Source organism: Periplaneta americana, chromosome 12, assembly GCF_040183065.1.
Source record: "Periplaneta americana isolate PAMFEO1 chromosome 12, P.americana_PAMFEO1_priV1, whole genome shotgun sequence".
NCBI classification, from domain to species: domain Eukaryota; kingdom Metazoa; phylum Arthropoda; class Insecta; order Blattodea; family Blattidae; genus Periplaneta; species Periplaneta americana.
This window is the reverse complement of record NC_091128.1, coordinates 55,141,431-55,162,887: the sequence shown is the minus strand read 5'-3', so window position 1 is coordinate 55,162,887 and position 21,457 is coordinate 55,141,431. Positions and strand designations below refer to the sequence as shown.

At 33.9% G+C, this 21,457-nt stretch overlaps 1 protein-coding gene across 2 annotated transcripts in view; it reads right to left on the bottom strand.

The window, feature by feature from the left end:
- The window catches only part of LanA (laminin subunit alpha), a 275,604-nt gene that overhangs the window by 87,374 nt on the left and 166,773 nt on the right, over positions 1-21,457 (bottom strand). For both annotated transcript variants that reach the window (XM_069841346.1, XM_069841347.1), the window contains exons 27-33: positions 20,790-21,027; positions 15,608-15,836; positions 14,052-14,179; positions 11,567-11,691; positions 8,608-8,781; positions 5,294-5,424; positions 1,665-1,815 (exon numbers count right to left, since the gene is read on the bottom strand). In XM_069841346.1, coding sequence (XP_069697447.1) covers positions 1,665-1,815; positions 5,294-5,424; positions 8,608-8,781; positions 11,567-11,691; positions 14,052-14,179; positions 15,608-15,836; positions 20,790-21,027 — 1,176 coding nt within the window. The remainder of the gene's footprint in view (positions 1-1,664; positions 1,816-5,293; positions 5,425-8,607; positions 8,782-11,566; positions 11,692-14,051; positions 14,180-15,607; positions 15,837-20,789; positions 21,028-21,457) is intronic.

The following is a 21,457-nucleotide window of genomic DNA, read 5'->3' as shown; positions in this document are numbered from 1 at the left end:
ACCCATCACACAATTGTCCCTTTGTCAGGAACACGATGATAACATGTCCTTGGCAAAAGAAATGCTGAACTGCGATTACACTATTTAAACGAATAAAGCTTCCACAACCTGGATGCATATTTGCATGGACCACCGATTCATCACAAATGAAATAGCAGACCTCCCAGAAAAAACAAACAATTCCAAAGCTGCTGTTGCTAGGTACTGTTATGCAGCATTGTATTATGTAAATGTACCATACATTTTGCTCCACTTTGTACATCCTTCGACTCTATATGACTGAATAGCTATAGACAGAAGAGCTATCGAGAACATCTTAAACAGGTGGATAAGAACATTACTATCTCAGTGAGTTGTTAAAGCATGTATAAATGACAATTTAGCAACTATGTCTCTTACAAGCGGATTCCCACAGGGAGATATTGTCCACCCGTATTGTCGTGTCTTGTGATAGATGACCTAATAATATAGGCTGAATTTTATATTCAGGTCTACGTATTACTCTGTGAAAAGATTTATTAAATCTACATACTTAGACTTCAACAAACAAAATTTGATAACACAATCTCAAGGGAAAAAACGCAACTCTCTGCATTATAACCCACAGTTAATTCCCAATTTACCACGAAAATCGTCTGTAGCTGCATTTAGATTGGCAACAGGCCATGATTGTTTGGCCAAACATCTGCATAGAATTGGAATATAGGCTATCAGGCCCCTAACTGCCCATTGTGCAACTCAAACCAAGAAATGGATTCGAAACACCTCAAAATCTGTGCTTCAGTGGCTGACCATGATAATATCTTTGAAAAATATTGGAGTGCAAGAGGTCAAATGACTTTATTGTCAAACGCCTGGCATTAGAAAACAACAACAATATATTCAGGTCTATACTGATGATCTAGCCATATTAACTCTTAGACGTCAAGTTAGCAAGCTGTTTAAACTTGAGAAAGAAGCCTTAGGTAGGGTGTGGGCTTGGAGCAAAAGAGAAAGATTAAGCATAAACACAAATAAAACCGAAATGGAAATCAGCATAAAAAATGAGCTAGTAAGACATTAGCTTTCAATTTATCAGAAATCATGCAGAGTGGTGGAATTAGTGATATTCGGGTTGCAGACATTCTTCATGAAAACTAAAATTTAACAAAAGAAAATCTGTTATCAATTAGTAATGTTAACGTCTTTAGCAAATGCTTAAAAATGTCATACAGTACTATTTGTAAAATTTTATGCAAACTTCTGAAAATGTATCCTTATAAATGGCAAATGATATTTGAAGTGAAGGAAGCTGATTAAGAAGAGAGATACAACTTCTCATAACGTATATTAACTCAGTTGGGAAATTAATAATTCAATTATTGAAATGGTTATCTAAAATACGTGGACAGATGAGGCTCACTTCTCTCAATGATGAAGTCAATAATATTCGCAATTGTCAAATATGGACAACAGGCTAAATGCCATTCTTCCCACATTCCACAGCTCAATTTGTTTGGCAGTTATATTAATTTCAACTAAGTTAGCTATATTATAATAACCCTATACATACTATATTAGACGTTCAAATTGCTAGGAAGTATCAGATGCAGTTGGCCAGAGAGCAAACAAATAAAGAAACAGTAATCGTTTGAATGTATTCAAAACGTATTTTTGAAACTTACACACACATCCGTGTTCACTGTAGTTCCAATACCCAGACTGACAACGTTCACATGTGCGACCTGTAACACCTGGTTTGCAAAGACATTGTCCATTTGTGTCATCACAGTATGAATTCTCTGATGCAAGTTGGCAATCGCATGGCAAACATCCCTAAAACACAATATTTCTTATTAAATTCTTCATTAAAAAATTAAACAAAACTTTAACTCCTAATAACAATAAATTCTACATATAATTACAAAAATACTTTAAAAATCGATACATATATTAATTAGGACTCTAAAAAACAATAATTATAAGAATAGTACTTGTAATACAATATTAAAAAAGCATATTAAATGATTATTCAATTTTCCTAATATTCTATTAATTAATTATTAATAATTGATCTCAAATAATTTATACAGTAACCACAAAGTTTCTTGGTTTGAAACTGGATAACCACTTGAATTGGAAAACATATATAGATTATATTACTCATAAATTGTGCTCTTTAATTATGTATAAAAATCCTTATTTTCTCTTGAAGATATAAACATCCTGAAAATGGCATACTATAATGAAATATATACCAGTATTAATATTCTGGACTAACTCATTTCAAGCTAAACCATGGTCGACTCTGGTAGAAGATCGGAAGGTGGAAACTTGGCAACATGTGCATAGGCATCAGTCTTCTTACGAGCACGTGGTGTATGCAATTTAAGCCTTGCTTTCGCATATTGAAGAGTATTTACAATTTATGCTGAGTTTTTCTTTTTAAGTTTTGGCATGAAATCAGCCAAGTATAGATTTGTAAAATGGTCCTCGGAAACATTTGAAACAGTAGATGATATAGAACCAGAAAGAAACGAAATGATAGATGTACCGGTAGCTCCATTTTTTAGAATTAGCCAAGACCCTGATACTTTAGCTTTGAAACTGATACATCCAGCCTTCTGAACATATTAGTTTATTGCTCTATTAGAGTCGACCATGGCTAAACACATAATGATAGGTGTATATAGAAGATCATGTAAAAAGATTTTACAAAATTTAGAAGTCTCGACTTCAGGCTACCTTGTGAGTATATTATTATTTCCCTGATGACACTTTATGTTAAAAGTCAATATACTGGGTGTTCATTTCAAAGTGTGTCATGACGTCACTGTTGTGAGTCAGCGATTTGAAGCGAGTTTCAGCTTTTATGTCAGAGAAGTTGCCTATTATTCAAGGCGTTCAATCTGAACTTGAGAATGTGTACGGTACAACTTGAACGTCGTAGCAACAGATGGCGGTCTGTACGGTCTGTGTGCCACTATAACCTCTTTCGAAGTGTGTTTTGCGCGGGCAAGTCGTACGCGGGGTATTTTTTATCATCGCTTGCGTACGGTAACATTCCACAAAACAAATCAAATGCTCCGTGTCCATGTTGACCGTCCAAATTTAATGTCAACAAATATGTAAGAAATCGTCTTAACCCTCTCGCCATATCCCGACAGTAAGAAAAAAGCTCACCTCAGTACGTGCTTCCAAACAGTTCACATTCCTGCCACTATCGGCGTTACAGTACGTATCGGTACGTACCGGTACTCTTCAGAATTAACGCCGTACTTGCTAGGCAACTTCTCTGGCACATAGGTAATGCGCCTTTGCGGAAGTGTAGGAAGATTGAATTCTCTAGGCTCATCGGCTAGCCACATGGCGACATACGGCGAAACATGACACATTTTGAACTGAACACCCAGTAGTTTTAGTAGTAATCAGAACATTATAATTTTAATATAAGATACAAATCAGATCTTCATCTACCCTTTGTTAGTCTCGATTATTAAAAAAATGGAAGAAAAAGACGTAGTCTACTATTTATGTATTACAGTCTTCAATGCATTTTTGAAGGGCCAAGAAAAAAAAAGTTTACAACAGAATGACTAACATTTCTCCATATTCATAATTTCTTCTAAACTGAAGAATTATTATTGTTGTTAACTAATAATGAATTCTTGGCAATAAAGCTATTAACTCTTTTGCTCTCTAACACAGGAGGGTCATGTAGTAAAAAAAAATATATACCGTAACTGTTTTAATGTATGCACCATATGTTTATGTTATGGTGTTTATATTGCCTACCTGCAACCCCAAACTATCTGAAGATTGTTTATGCTTCTAAAATTTTTAATATATGTAATATAATATATTAAAAAAATGTGTTTAGTTTGTTCTTATTTGAAGGGTTCAGAACCATAGTGGGTCAAGCGCCATTTACTAAAACCATAGAAAACAAGGGTTAAAATGGAGTTATTACCATAATTCAATGGGAACAAATAGCAAGTAATATAAAGTATACACATTAAAACTAAATGATATGTCAATCTTCATTAAACTATGGTATTCGCTTAACTTTAATCCTTGTTTTCTCCATTTTTAATAAATGGTGCTTGGCCCACTATGGCTCTGAACTCTTCATTCAATGTAAATTATTCTGGGTGATAGGTCGTAAAAAGAATTTGAGCCTAATGTAATTGAATGCAGTGGTGTCCGGTAACTCGCTGCAGTAAAACAAGTGATCTATTTATCAATGCGTAAAAGAAAAATAAATGCAGCTGTTAAGGCATAATAATAGTGTGTGATTTTTAGTTTATTTTAAAATATTATTGTGAGAAGTATACACATTTCTCTATGTTAGACATTTACGAAATTAGTAATCTGAAGAAAATGAAGCCCATCAAAACATGTTATATATCTATAACGAGAAATTCCAAATTGTAGACATATTACATGGATAAATATATAATAGGATGCGAAACTGCGGTCAGCACCATCTGGCAGCAGGGGGATCAAATAAGATCTCAGCGCCCAACGTCGTAGGTGGTGAACATTAGAACTACGTGTTGGGTACCCAGAGTTCTCTATCTATCCGTTCGAGAAGTTGGCAGCCAGAAACTTGCTAATAAGTGAACATAAAGTGATACTACGTGTGTATAAGCAATGTGTGTTAAACAGTGATGTTTATGGACGTTGTAAAAATAGTGTTGTTGAATGTATTGTAAAGTAATAGTAATATAATAAATTGAACTATCTAAGTAGTTCTTGCAGACTTTTCCATTGTGCTGTACAATAAATACCCAAAGAATACAATCCCAATTATCTAACCTTTTGCTTTATTTTTTTGTCTCTTTCTGGTTATATTTTAATTGGGTAGTGTAAAATAGATCGTCTCTTTTATCTTCCTGTTAGCTCCGGTAAGAATTTTCATTAGAAGATGCTGTGAGGAATAAAAATGTAAATGTTATATTTTAAATTGGGTTAGTTTTTAATATCGATGAGGGTGGGAGGGAATACTTTCTGCGCAGTTTAACATTTTCGTCACCAGGTGCGCTACTAAATGCATGGAGTAGGTTAATTAGTTACTCTTTTCGCTACTTGGTGCGCTGCTAGATGTAATAACGCCCCTCCTCCCAACAGGTGGCAGCAAGATCAATTTTTACAACAGCGCCTCTAGTATGTGTTACGGGAAACTCAGTAAGTTTCGCATCCTATTATATATTCATCCATGCATATTATATATAATAAGTACCGAACAAGTCACGGCACAATAACATTTCAATAACATCACAAGTTAACAAAGAACATAATTTCATTTACAAACCTGACAAGACTTAAAGCCATAATGTTCTGGTTGGCAACGATCACACTTCCCTCCAATCACATTTTCACGACAGTTACATTGCCCTGTATAGCTGTCACACTCCCTTGTACCACATGTATCACAGTCGCAAGCTGTAAATAAATGATCCATAAACTTTATTGTCTCTTCGTATTATTAATTTTTTTTTAATTATGGTTTATTTAATGATGCTTACAACTGCCGAGGCTATATCAGCATCACTGGTGTGCAGGAGTTCTTTTACATGCCAGTAAATCTACTGACATGAGCCTGTCGCATTTAAGCACACCTAAATGCCATAGATCTGGGCCAGGATCGAACCCGCAACCTTGAGCACAGAAGGCCAGTGCTATACTGACTGCGCTACTCTTCATATTATGGTCCAACAAAAACATATTTCTAACACAATGTCTCTTCCATCTTCTTTTTTACTTTCTCATTACACACAATATAAAGAGGAAGTATAGCTGATATTGCAAAAAACACTTTCAAGATTTTCGAGGAAATACACATTTTCAGTTTCCCTGATGTCAAGAAAATGGTTGTGAGGAGACTGATCGTCCGTCCATTCATTCTTCCATCCCTATTTCCATCCGTCCGTCCTTCCATTCATATGTCCGTCCATCTGTCCATCAATTCAGTCATCTATCTATCCATCTGTGTATGTTCTCCTAAATTATTGGGCGTATTTTGTTTACATTCAGCATTTACAAATCAATGTTTGCAGTAATCGTGCAAATGAACTATAATAATTTCAATAAAAAACTTAATTGGTCATCTGAAAAAAAAAATACAATGATGATTCACTTAAGATTCGGTGGATGGTTTTCTTTGTGATTTTTTGTATTACATAGAAAACCCCGGTACATGAGAAAATTAATTTAGTATCAATAAAAAAAGCTCTCCTAAGAGAAATTACTTAGTTTTCATTGTGAATTTAACAAAAAGTTCCAAGCCTGCTGGTGATGAATAGTTAAGGAAGAGCCAGAGAGCTCTTTATTTTTGAAATGATTACAGCTTGGTTGTAAAAATATTTGTTAATAGTAAGTGAAAGAATGAAACAAGATGCTAAATTTTCCAAATGAAAAGGCATGAATTTGTTCAAAGTCTCGTAAAACAAACTACCTAAGTAATTACTATTAACATTTACTGTATACCACTCTTAATTCCGATTTTCGTAAACATAACATTAATGAGCATATTAAAAATGATTACAGACAGTATCTGTAGGCCTTGGACTCTCAGGAAAAGTACAAAAGTAGACAAAGAGCATGTAGGATGAGATTCATGCACAGGACAGCTGGCTACACCAATTGAGAACAGAAGAAGAATGAAGAGGTGTTGGTCCAAGCTTCTCTTTCATACATAAGCCTCGCCAATGTTTTATAAGCCTTGATTTTTGTATGTTCTTCTTCTCCAATTTCTATCCCGTATTCCTCAGAAATAAGTTGTAATTGAAAAACAGAAGAGGCAACTTCAGAATCTACAATTCTGTTAGTAAAGACACTAATGCCATGCATACCTAAGTTTTATTAACCATTCTTAAATTTATTTTTGAAGTATTGTTAACAATTAAGGCTTCCTATGTCATAATATAAATATAGGTACCTAGTTTTTATTTATTATTTTTTTTTTATTTCAGTTGTAAAGTATTGTTAATAATAACTGAAGTACGGCCGTAACAACACTGTAAGCAGAATTTTTAAAAGATTTACAAAAACAATGAAAAACTAAATAGAAAGCAGAGTTAGTGCATTTTTATCTTGGAATCTCATTGTTCACAAATTTGTTGCTTACAGCGTTGTTACAGCCCATGCTTCAATTCATCTGATGTCACAATACCAACCAGGTAATCAGTAAGGAGCGGATTTCTATGTAATTAAATATTCTTTTTGCAAAGTTAAAAATTCCGAACATGAAGTTTCAAGTTTAAAACCAGAATTTTATTTCACATAAAAACACATATTTTCACAAAAAAATTATGTAAATACATACTTTCAGGAAATCTATTATAAACACATACATCTTGGAGATTTTTTTTACTTAAATAATTTTTTACAAGAAATTTTAAATATTTTAAAACTAAATCAATTATATCACTCAGAAGTACGTTATCTTTTTTAAGAATTCTTGGTTGCTTCGTGTTTCTAATCGCTGTGTGGTGTATCCGTGTTCCATTTTTGTAACAGTATCGCCTCAAGTTCTGAGAACTGCTAGGCAGCATATCAGTGTTATTATTAGAGAATAAATTAACATGGACAAGCAGGAGAGATCTTGCAACACATAATTAGGAATGTTTATTGTTGCTGAAAATGATTTCATTCCACACTTTGTTTGTGAAACACAACAGATAAGAGCTTGGGTATGAACATTATTTAATTTAAACAAATCTCTCGCAAGTAAGGCAGTATATCTTGTTGTGATTCCCTGTTATTGGGCTTCGTCAATCGATATCCTTCAAGATAAACTGAAATATGGTTGTTTAAAAAACGATTTGGCTTTCCTATTAGCAAATCTAAGCTTTTTGTGTGACATCATAAAAAAACTCGAAACATCCGAAAACCTGTTGTCTGAAACAGGGAGGTGCGTGCCGTGGAAATTAAACTAGATTTGCTACCAGATTCAGAAGCACAATTACTAAGGGACAAATTCCAGAATGTGTTTGGGAAAAACAGTGGATATAAAAAAAACGTGTAAGGTTGCTCAAGTATTGGAGGGTGTGCCTGTAGGTGAAATTGACTGTGTTTGTGTTTGTGACATTTCTCTCTTTAAATATGCATGTCTGATATCCTGTGATGTGGAAAGATAGTTTTCACAGTACAAGTCGTTGTTCAGAGATAATCGGCATGCATTTGTGATGGAGAATTTGGAGATGACCTTTGTTGTTCACTGCAATTCTCGGCCAACTACTAGCAACTGATACAGAAGTGTGATTGGTGAGTACCTAGTAACATTTTTTTTTTTCCAAGCTAAGTAAGGTATTTTTGTTATATTAAAAAAAAAAATTTTTTTTTTTATTTTTAGCAAATATTTTCGTACTAGTAATCAGGCCATGTCAATGCAGAAGTCTCGCTTACTAGTTCCTTGACTAGGCTGATATCATTAATGGGATTCACCATCCTACTGGAGGGACTTACAAAAACAAAAAGGGAGAAAAGAGGACGTGATTTACTAAAACTCATGAGAATGTATCTCAATGTATCCCTAATGGTAATATTTTGAAGCTAGATAGGAAACTGAAGAATATACAAACATACTTTCACATGCTATTATATACACTAGAATGTTAATCTTACTTTGACAATCCTTGAGGAGTACAGCATCACCAAAATAACCAGGTGCACATAAGTTACAAGCCATGCCATATGTGTTGTTGAGACAGCGTAGACAATCTCCTGTTACTGAATCACATGATCCCGGATCTTCAGGATTGATATTTCCCGAGCACGAACATGGTTTGCAGTAGTCACCTATAATGGATGCAAATATTATACATTAGTTGTTGAATTCTGCAATTATTACAAAAGCATTATTTTATGACGATCACCACACCATAACAGGTGAGAATAGTAGCCAGGTCAAGAACCCACATATTGACGTAAAAGGAAGTGTGAAGATGATAACATAACATGGAAATAAAATAGTAACGTGATCGTGCACTGTAAGGTGAATCCGAGTTTTCGGAGAGCAGCAGTAAGGGCAGCGCACTCCAACAGAAATGCGGACAAGAATGTTGTTGTTGTTGTGGTTGTTGTTGTTTTCTAATGCCAGGCATTTGACAATAAAGTCATTTGACCTCTTGCACTCCAATATTTTTCAAAGATATTATCATGACCAGCCACCGAAGCACAGATTTTGAGGTGTTCCGAATCCATTTCTTGGTTTGAGTTGCACAATGGGCAGTTAGGGGACTGATATATTCCAGTTCTATGCAGGTGTTTGGCCAAACAATCATGGCCTGTTGCCAATCTAAATGCAGCTACAGACGATTTTCATGGTAAATCGGGAATTAACTGTGGATTTTGATGCAGAGAGTTCCATTTTTTCCCATGGGATTGTGTTATCAAATTTTGTTTGTTGAAGTCTAAGTATGAAGATTTAATAAATCTTTTCACAGAGTAATATGTAGATTTAGTAACAGGTCTGTAAGTAGCAGTGTTGCCCTTCTTTGCTAAAGCATCCACATTCTCGTTTCCCAGAACTCCACAGTGGGATGGTATCCATTGGAATACAATTCTTTTATTGAGTGATATTAATTGAGAGAGCATTTTAGTTATTTCTGCTGTTTGAGATGAAGGTGTGTGTTTAGAGACTATTGATAGAATAGCTGCTTTGGAGTCTGACAATATAACTGCATTTTTAAATTTACTGATGTGGCATAGAAGATTCCTGAGACTTTCACTTATTGCAATGATTTCTCCATCAAAACTTGTTGTTCCATACCCAAGAGATCTATAAAGTGAGAAGAAACAGCACGTAACACCTGCACCGGCACCTTGTTCTCTGGAGATCAAGGATCCGACAGTGTATAAATGAAGCCAGTTTTGTGGAGGGTATCTAATATTAATTGTCTCTAAAGACAATTGTTTTAGTATTTCAGTGTTTACTTCTGATTTCAGTATTTCTTCTGTTAAATTTAGATTATATTCCATATTTAATAGAGTTAAAGGATTTGGTTTAATTTGTAGGTTTTCTTTTAAATTCGGGATATTGATTTTCTGTTTTAATTCTTGAACAATGGATATGAAACTTTTTTGAGTTTTCAATCTACAGAGAGGACTGTATGAATGCCAATTGTTTCCTGGTAATCTAATAAGTTTTTCATATTGAATCAATGCTTTTTCTTCTATTGTCATTTTGATGCTGTTAATATTAGTGAGGAATCTCATAGAATCTATTGGAGTTGTTTTGATTCCACCAGTAATGAGTCTGAGAGCTTGGTTTTGAACATATTCTATGTCGTTTATGAAAGGTGAAGTAATTAAAATTTCTCCGCAGTATGTCAACACTGGCTGTATAAACATTTTGTATGTAGCGTTCAAAGTATTCCTAGAGCATCCCCATTTCTTTCCTGCTAGTCTTTTTAGAAGGGAGAATCTTTTACGAGCTTTTTCAGAAATGTATTTCAAATGGTTGCTCCATGTTAACTTACTATCGAAAATAACTCCAAGATATTTGGATTCATAAGTCCTAGGAAGGTGTTGGCCATTGTATTGGATATTGAATTCTCTTTCTTTTTTACCAAGTGAAAATATTTGGTAGTTACTTTTGCTTAAATTGAGTGTCATCAAATTTGATGTATTCCATTCATGTAGTTGAGTTAGAGCTTTAAGAGCAGAATTTTGAATTCTGTCTCTATGTCTGTAAGATCCGGAAGTCCACAAAACTATATCATCTGCAAATAGTGCTGTTTTCATGTTTGATTCCTCTAATAGGAAGGGTAAGTCATTTATATAAATATTGAATAAAGTTGTGCTGAGGACAGCGCCCTGAGGTAGACCTCGATATGTTTGTCTGTAACTAGAAAGTGAGTTATTGAATTTAGTGGCAATGTAACAAGGAACACAGGCACTAGCAAAGAGGCGAGTGGGGAAAAAAAGAGAAACCAGGAGTCGGAAAGTGATAGAAAGGGGGGAAATGAGAGTAATAAGGGTGCGAGTATAAGTGAAAATCTAGTATATGCAAATGAAAGTGTTGGGAGGGAGGGAGGGGAATACAAGAGGAAGAGAAGAAACCATTCAGAACAGTATCAGCATAGATAACCCATTTATAGATTCAGTGAGTGTTAGAGATCATGAAATTGAAAGGAAAGAAGAAATACGTAGGAAGAAAAACAGAGAAAGAAATAAGGCTGAGATGAACAGTAAAGAAAGGTCAGAACTTGTGACAGCTACGGATATGGATATTAACATTTTAGAGATATTAAATGCGACTGAAAAATGTGGGGATGCGATCAAGAAGTGTAACTGAAGTGGAACTTAAAAAAGATCGAGAAGTATAAGGAAGAGAATAATCAAACGATAAGAGAAAGAGTAAAAGTAGTTACGTGAGTGAGAATAGTGAGGAAGGAATTGGGGTAAACTCGATTACTGTGAAAATGAGTGAAAATAGGAAGAGTGGAACAGGAGTATTCTGCGAAAACCTATCACCCAGCATCATCTTTGTCCATCACAAATTCCACTTTGACTCTGCGATTCAAAACCAGGTTACCAGCGTGGAAAGCATTAAATTCTATTAGCATTGAAAATATCTTACCTGGTACCTCTGGGCTGCCATAGAAACCAGCTGCACAAGATTGACAACGTGTACCATAATATCCCTCAATACAGTTACAGCTAATACGTGTACCATCATGGCTAAGGTCACAACTTGTGGCAAAACTGAAATGAAAGGGAATAATTAATCAATTAATATACATATAACTATTAAAACACTATATTTATTATTATTATTATTATTATTATTATTATTATTATTATTGTTATCGTTATTATCATCATTATTATTATATGACAAATGCAGAGAAATTGCATGATTTGGAGAAGGTAAAACTGTTTTGAAATGTTCTATATAATTACATGTTAATGAAAATTATATGGATGTTCACAGGTTTTTTAAAAGAACGTGTATAAATTCGTATTATGGGTTATATATTGTCATAGTTATCAAATTCATTTATGTACCACCGAGAAAGAAAATAAACATTTTAAAATAATTAGTTTTACTGAATTATGCGTGTTGTTACATTTAATTTAACAACATTCTATGATACTACTGTTATTTCATAATTTTATTTTTATTCCATTACTATGTCCTACTTCGATGAATGTTTCATGAAGGCAATCCTACTTCACTGAACACACTTTAAATAGGAATTTTGTTACACTAATAATTTGGTACCCACAGGTATGTAAGTTATTTGTACCATATTACATAATATACTGCAGAAAGTTATTGATAATACAAGTACATGTATAACACGTAGACATTATGTACCACAGCAACAGAGGCTCTTGGAAGACACTAAATGGTTGAAGAAAAAGGCACCAAAATAAATTTGGCTAGCAGCAGCTTATGTCAGAGCATATCAGTTTCAAAGAGTGAACATTGAAATACAACTTTCAAGCAAATAAGGTCATTTTTAGAAATACTTCTACATTGCTGACATCCTTTAGAGATATCGTAATCAAATTTATTATGAATCACAATAAACAAATCAACCCACTGCATATTTTACAACATGTTTAAACATCTAACTTTTTATTCATACCAAGAAAAGTTCATTATTTAGTACTAAATTTGTGTAGTATCAACAGAAGTGTTATTAAAAATCCCTTCCTTAGAACTTTTATAAATTGAACAGTGGTAAACAATAAAGAACTTTTCTGCATTAGTATTTAATTTATTATTTATTAAATGCAGAGGCTGTTAATCGCAGTCATTAGTCTAAGAACAAAGACAAAGATGAGTACAAAATTTAATATTAAAAAAAAAGTAAAAATAAAATTAAAACAGAGGTTAAACCCAATTCCTGTTAATTAACAGAAGTTTCAAAGGAGGTTCATCTTCTCTCTTGCCTCCCAGTATCTTATCTGTGCACTGAAATGGCTCCTAACAATAGTGGACAAGTAGGCAGATGTTGTAGTCCATAAAGCTGCCTTGGTTACACAGCATGCAATCTGGGCTGTGAAGAATACCGATGCAGTGAACATGCTTGGTTGCGATGTGGAATGTTGCTACTACATTCTTTCTAGGCCAATGATGTGGGATTCATTTTATAGCATCCTTCCAATCGCTTTTTATTTTCTATATTCTTGGTTTTTTTATGAATTTCAGTTTTGGACTTACTGTAAGGTAGTTTGCTAGAATATGATTGAAGAACTCACATTTTGTCTTTCGTTTCTTGTGAAATTCATTATACCAGAATCTCCGTTATTTAAGTTAAGTTACTGAAGATTTCCAGAGTATGGTGTATGATCAGGAATTTGCTGAAGAAAAAAAAAATCGTTTCCCATGACACATACAATCGATCAAGAGACTGGCAAAGACAGACAACGATGCTTGGGCTACAGTTTGTGGTAAAAAAGAGAGATACTTTTATCAGGTCCACACTGGATACAAGAAAGCTACTTCAATCCTGTGAGAAGAAAGCAGATTATTTTTCTGAAGAGCAAAATTAAAATAAATATAGAATAAACAAACAGTAGTAGGTGGGTGGATGTATGGAATTCGTTAGCAGTCATCTCCCTGTGGTGAATTTTGGGTTGATGCAACCTGGAATATATTTGTACCTTTTATTTTACATTCCTGCCATCTCCTGGAAATTAAAAATAATACTCCTTTTATTTTATCTCTCAATAATAACAAATTGTAGCAGCCTGCATCAAGCAATGACCTGCAAATATACTTATGTTAGAAAAAATAAGATAATCGAATAGAACCCCTCTGCAGTTCAGTTAAAAGTGCTTCTAGAAGATCCAAGTTTTTGTGCGAAAAGTTAGCACCATTATGCAACTTTTGCGAACCCTTAAATTTTTTATTTTGGAAAAAAAAAAAATTTAGTCTTTTCCGATATGCCCTACTGTACATGTAATAACAAAACGAATGAGAATGGCCAAGATTTATTTTTCATGAGGCATAATGGAAGAGTCCCAAGAATTTACGAAATTAAATGCTATTCTGGTTTGCACAGGTCCATTTCAAACCCTAGAGAAAAATGACCAATTTGCAATATACTCACTTGTTTGATGTCAATGGCAGTGGACAAGCGCAGATTAAGCAATCAAATGGTGACCCTTGAGTAGCATCTCCATGGTAACCAACAGCACAGAGTTCACAGTGATCACCTGTGGTATTATGTTTGCAGTCCTAAAAGAAACATAATCGTAAGTTTTCTGTATTCATTATTTGCCATATTTACAATTTCAAAGTGAAAATATAGTGTTATAGACTAAGTGGAAACCATTTGGACAAGTTAAGGTCATAAATTATTCTCTACATACAAGTTTACAGTATGAGAGGTGTATTAGTTGCTACACTTTCATATAACGAGTAAAATATCAGCTGTTGCAGATCTCTAAGTCTGATGCTAGATCAGACATCTCGCACATCAGATTTTTCACCAAATTATATGAATATCTTTCAACCCCCTTATGATTTAATGGCTGAACTTATCGTACTTCCAAGTACTGTAACTAAGTAAATGGAAATGTAATGTTTTGAGGTATATAATTAGGAAATACTTTTGTGTATTCAATCTATTGTCTCCCTGTGTAGTGGACTATTTAAAAAAATTAATTTAGTTTAACAAATCATAATGGATCTCTTAGCTCACTACTTAAATAATCTATTAATGTTGTTGTTTTCTAATGCCAGGCGTTTGACAATAAAGTCATTTGACCTCTTGCACTCCAATATTTTTCAAAGATATTATCATGGCCAGCCACTGAAGCACAGATTTTGAGGTGTTCCGAATCCATTTCTTGGTTTGAGTTGCGCAATGGGCAGTTAGGGGACTGATATATTCCAATTCTATGCAGGTGTTTGGCCAAACAGTCATGGCCTGTTGCCAATCTAAATGCAGCTACAGACGATTTTCGTGGTAAATCGGGAATTAACTGTGGATTATGATGCAGATTGTATTATCAAATTTTTTTTGTTGAAGTCTAAGTATGTAGATTTAATAAATCTTTTCACAGAGTAATACGTAGATTTAGTAACAGGTCTGTAAGTGGCAGTGCTGCCCTTCTTTGCTAAAGCATCCGCATTCTCGTTTCCCAGGATTCCATTCTCATAGAAGGGTGGATATAATCGCCATCAATAGAAGAACTCAGAAAGTGATGTTCTTAGACCCTCTGATATGCTTTGAGCAAGACACAAATCATGCACAGCAAGCTAAATACCTTAATGGAAAATATGGCATTCCTGCTTCACAACTGGAGTGTTACAGCTTATTTGGAGCGAGGAGATGTCTACTAAAATTCACATGTAGTATCCTTAAATCTCTTAATATTCCCTTTTAAGAGATATAGAAGATTGTGATGGAAATTCTGAAGGCTTCTCTTCAAATCCTACACTAGCATTTATATGTAAACACAATTTTTTGAGATGCATATAGTGAATAATTATTTTTTTCCTACCAAATTTTCATTGTACTGTAATTGTCATGTTTGTAATTCTGCATTCCAGTCATCAACCTTACTTGAGAATGGATGATCCTGAATAAATCTTAGTAGTAATAATAACAAAAGAAACTGTCTTTAATACATCTAAAAATCAACATCTATTCATACTTACATAACAAATTCCTGTGACTTGGTCACAGGTGTCAGAATGCCCGTGGCATTGACAAGGTACACAGTATCCTCCATATGGCCCAGTCTGGGAGCGGTAATATCCAGAAGCACAGTCTTCACAAGACAGCCCTTTATAAGGCTGGGGACACTGACATTGCTCTACTGCCATTGCCTTGCTAGTATTAGGATTGTAACCCTCCAGAGCAATGTCCAGTGTCACATGTCCCAATCTAAAATCATTATGAAAAAACAATTAAAGGTAAATTCCTCACATTTTCTCAATCTATCTTGTATGTAGTAAATAATAACTATTGAAAAGTTATATATATTGATTACACAACTTTTAACAATGTATCACTTCGGAATATGTATGGTAAGAATTTTTGTTAAATTCTAACGTACCTTGTTTACATGTTTCGACCTGGAACAATAGGAAATATACAGAAACACGAAAACACACCCCAACGAAATTCTCAACACACAACTCAATTTCAGAACACACACACTCTTTGACTCTACATTATACCACACGAACACACCCTCACAGGAAACAAAACAAGAGGTGCCAAGACCAACAACGACCAGTTCTGAGGATGACCGATAAATAGATCGAAATATGTAAACAAGGTATGTTAAAATTTAACACAAGAAAGTCTTATCATACATATTCCTATATTAAAAAGTTATTTTAAGGAAACTATGTTAAAGTAAATATGTAGATAACACTAAAAGTACAGTGTTTATATGAACATACTTATGATATTTAGCTTCTACCTAATTAAATAAAGTACCGTAACTCTACATTATTTAGTATACGGTAACAAAAAGCTCTTATGTGCTAAAAGCTTTTCTGAAAAATGTACATTTTAAGGCACGCACTTGATAAGCAATAATAAAGTTTCGGTGGGCAACCAATTACGATTAACTGTAACAATTAGATGTATTTATTTACACAAAGGCGACAATCATTGGAAAGATAATAATATTTTGGTCAGTGGAGCGAAAACATAGGTAATTTAGGTTTAATTTTATTTGAAAACTGTAATAGTGCCGAAAAGTTGTCTTTTGCAGAGACATTTAATATAACAGTTTTGATTTTCTGATTGACCAACATCACGAGGGCTCTACCCAGCCTTATATTTTAGAAATCTTTCGTAAATTCCGTAAATTTATTTACTAGTAAAACTCGAATATACTGTGTCTTTACATAGTAATATTTTAATTCACTGATTAATAAAAATACATTATTTAATCCCATAAAAAAGAGAGGAAGTCACAAAAGCAGTCACAAAATAGGAACTACTGATACAGAAATAAGGGCAAGAAAACCTGGTTTCTTACTTCTTCACATAAACTGAATTTCTTAAATAATGCAACGAAAAATGTTAATCTATTATGTTTTCGAGATTTTAAATTTCTTCAGTAATTTTACGTAGTTAATAATAAATGGATATCTTGTAAATTAAAATTTAATCCTCACAATAACAAATATAAAACTAGAATAATACTATTAAAAAATATAAGTTACATATTATGAAGTCATGACAATTATTTATATAAAGAGTAAGAATAAAATCACCCCTGTGGTGACTGAGTGGTCAGACCTTTAGCCAGTCATGCAGGCGGCCCAGGTTCGAGTCCTGGTCAGGCCCGGAATTTTTTATTGAAAAATCCATAGCGACATTTGTGGCAGACGAGGATTTTTCTCAGGGTTCTCCCATTTTTCCCTATATTAGGTATTTACGTCATTCCATCAACATTTCTTCATTTCGTCATCATTCCATAGCATTCTCCAATCGCTGGCTGGTGATGCACGGAGAGGGCTTGTCTAGGAATGTGGGGGATTGTTTGCTCGAAACTTGGGTACGCAGCGAACGTTAATGTAATTAGCCGGTGTGGGTTTGGAGAGGTGCCTTTTTTGAGGGTTAGCACAATAGATCGTAACAAGTCACTGTGCTGGACCATAGTGCCCCCTCCTATAAATTCCAAATTCCAGAGGAAAATTACATCTCTCTGCTATTTCACATAAATTGGATGCTTAAACAAGATTAACAAAAATTATAACTAACATTTAGTATAATACTTTTTAATTTTTCTACATTGTATCCTGATTTTGTTTTTGCCTGGGTAAAACTGCTCTTGAATCAATTCGTGCTGTTATAAATTCATCCCTGTTTTTTTTAATATAATAATTATACTGAAACTGAAAGCTTCAGCCACAAGCTTCACACACCTCTCAACTGACTGAGTGTGACAAGGAAATCAAGGAAACTCCAACGTCGAAATTTCTGGATCATTGATCAATACTTCGATGTCTTCTTCTGACATAATTACTGAATAGATTGCTGCTTTCAGTTCGTCATTCAGGCACTGTCAATACTGGATTAGATTGAATTCATTCTTTGCTCCATAAGTATAGGAAGAATTTATTTTAATATTGTACCATGTGGGTATATAGACTTGAACAATGTAAGTTGCAATAATTACTAAATTGCGCGATGGGTTCTCTTTGCCAATGTAGAGGTGCAATATAAGATTAGCAGTTGTAAGCAATCGAGCATGTGAAATTTCCTCTGAACTTTATAATGCCAGATCTGATGGACAGTTCCCAGAAACAAAGGTATTTCTGATAGGTACTGAGATAATAGACTTACTTATATTTGTAGTAAATATTTCTTAGTTGAAGAAAATTAAGTCACAACAGGCAGCAATTCACAGCACTCTAATTCTTTCCTTATACTACCAGAGTATTATTTTTAGTCCTGCAGTACCTCCATCAAGAAACTCAAACACATGACAAAGAGAAAACTCATTTATATGTAGTTGGTACGTAAGTCACCTAAGTGGGTGTTCAAATTCAAACTCTGTAAGAATCATATAACTTCAATTTTGTATGTTGTGTAACTGCCATACCATCACAACCAATTGCTAAAACACTATCTGAATTGATGCCTGACTTCAGAAAATAAATGATAGATTTTGCAATATTCTGTCCCAAACTAGATGATGATATAATATGTTCCAAACATTCGGATCCTGACACCTTAAGTATATATATATATATATATATATATATATATATATATATATATATATACACTGCTCCTTTACCACTCTTGGTTTAAATGCATTTTAAATATTTCCTTGACATAGTATTTTATCTTTTCTATCAATCCTTTCACGTTTACGGTAGTAACTGTAAAATCACTTTGTAATTTGGAACAATTCTTTCGATGGGGCCCTTCAGACTTTATTCCTGTCAATAACAAAATCTGATTTCGCTTGTGATGGGCTCTATGGCTTCTAATACAGCTGATGTAATTACTACAGCTGAATAATAAGAGACACCAAAACAGTTGCATATTTTGACACAGTAGGAAAAGGCACCTGAATTTTTTTACATTTGTGAATCATTCCCATTGGGTTTTCAGTTAAATGAAGAGGATTCAAATAGATTCAACAATGAACATGATCAAATTATTTTCATTTTGTATGAAATTATTATTATTATTATATATGATCAAATTAATTATTAACTGGTTCACAATTGCAAAAATTGAAGAAAATGGCTTCTTTACTTAAAGATTTGTACATATACTTGAACTTTGAAGCTTCGTAAATATTATTTAAAATGGTAGACATTTTACAGAATAATAATACTATATAAGTCACAACTTTTGGCATAATCGAATTCAAATTTTCAATTTTTCACTCCACCCTAGTGTGCACTACTCCCCATTTCGTTTGGTTGATAAGCCTTTCCCCTTTACTCACACTCTCTACCATCAGTGAAGGGGAAGATGCTACTGTCCATCTAATAAACGTTCGACTAATTGACTTTCAACACAGTGACAAATTTTATTATAGAAAATTTTTACCGGTAAATAATCTATATTTCGAAAGTCTATACTAAGCATTTGCATTTCATTTTTGTTGCTGTTTATATCAAATGGCACATTAAAAAACTACTGACAACAGAAGATAAATGTTTTCTTCATCACTATTTGCTACTCTACAGCATACACAATGGGACAATCTGCACTGTGTCACTTCCTCATGACTTCATAACACAAACTAACATTCCTTCATTTAATTAATTATTAGTTGAAAATATTATAAGAATTGCACTAGAATATACTCAAACATCTGTGTGGCTGTATTTTATATTCACTTATCTGCTTTATTTTATATTTTATTTTCTATTGTGTACAGCTTGGGGGTGCAGGTATAAGAAGTAACAGCTACCGGTCTGTCGCTGGTGTAAAATTCATTCACAGAAACTTCAGAGTGGACATAAGTACAGCTTATCATGTGCAACAAGCTTAATATACACTTCAGTGATAAAATGTAAATGTAGTTAATACTGTAATGCATTCATTCATAGTTTACTGTCCAAGGGCAGGTCTTTCACTGCAAACCCAGCACTCTCAAATCTTCCCAATTTTCTGCCTTCCTCTTCATCTCTGCATATGATTCATATATCTTAATGTTATCTATTATCTGATATCTTCTTCTCGTTCACGGTTCCTTCCAGTGCATCCTTCAGTAGACAGTTTTTTCTCAGCCAATGACCCAGGCAATTTCTTTTTTCTCTTTCTGATCAGTTTCAGCATTATTCTTTCTTCACTCACGCTTACAACTCATTTCTTATTCTGTCTGTCCGTTCACACGCTCCATTCTTCTCCAGATAAACATTTCAAGTACTCTGGGCAATGAACCAGCCCTGCTAGGGTTTTTTTTTTTTTTTTTTTTAGCTCATGGGCACTTTTCATTAAATAAGTTTCCGTTTCTATTGATTTTCAAACATATTCTGGCAGAATAAAATAACATCCAGGGATAATTAAGGCGAGACACGAAGCAAGCCAAGCATTTCAAGGATAATCCCACCAAATCTAAGAAAGATGGCAAAAGTTATTTAACTATTACTGGTATGCAGACAGGAAGCATACATATGAACCTTTTGTTAATATCAGTCGTCTGTATTCATGATGTAGTCATGTATCTCTTAACTGAGAATGATAAGAGAAAACTTATTAATCAAATATATTATTGACCTGTACAAAGTAACTTCTTTAGAATCTGTGCAGTCTTCCTTCATTCATAAGACATCGCAATGCTTCATAAATATTTACTATATAATGACACCTAAATATGTCTATACTACGCTACCTTTATAAACCTACCTCGAAGTAACGCTAGATTCCCAGTAGCTGGCTCTGATATAGATGGCCTGTAATTTCTGCAGAACTTGCATAAGTTGCTCCCTAGTTGCGGAGAAACCCGTGGGTAGTACAAAATTTGATTCCACAATATCAAGAGATGCTCGGTAGTTAGTCGCAGCAGCTGGTTGCTCCAATGCAAAGTGCAACAGATACAGATCACTGCTGTACAATATCACGTCCGGCCTACTTATTGCCTTTCCTGTAACAGAGAGGTCAGAATATTTTTGACATACGAGTAATTTGAAATTGTATTCTATACAATCATAAAAATCCTGATACTGCCTTACACACAAAATATAGGATTGCTACAGCAACGTGTTTGTTTTTGTGCATGCAATAATATTTTGTTTGGGTTTGACAATTTTAGCGAATTAACTGAAGTAAAAAGGTGTTTTTTATTAATTTCTATTTGTGAAAAAAAAATGGTATTATCTCTGCAAACTCGTATCGGACTTATTCAATGTTGTTACGAATATGGACGCAGTTTTTAGCAGATTTTCGATAGTTACATATCCTATACTGGTACTGTAGTTTGAATTTGTTCTAGAGGCAAAGAAATTAGGAAGAGTACAATGGAAACAGTTGTAACAGTTGCTGAAATTTTACAAGAAATAGAGAATATTGCTTCT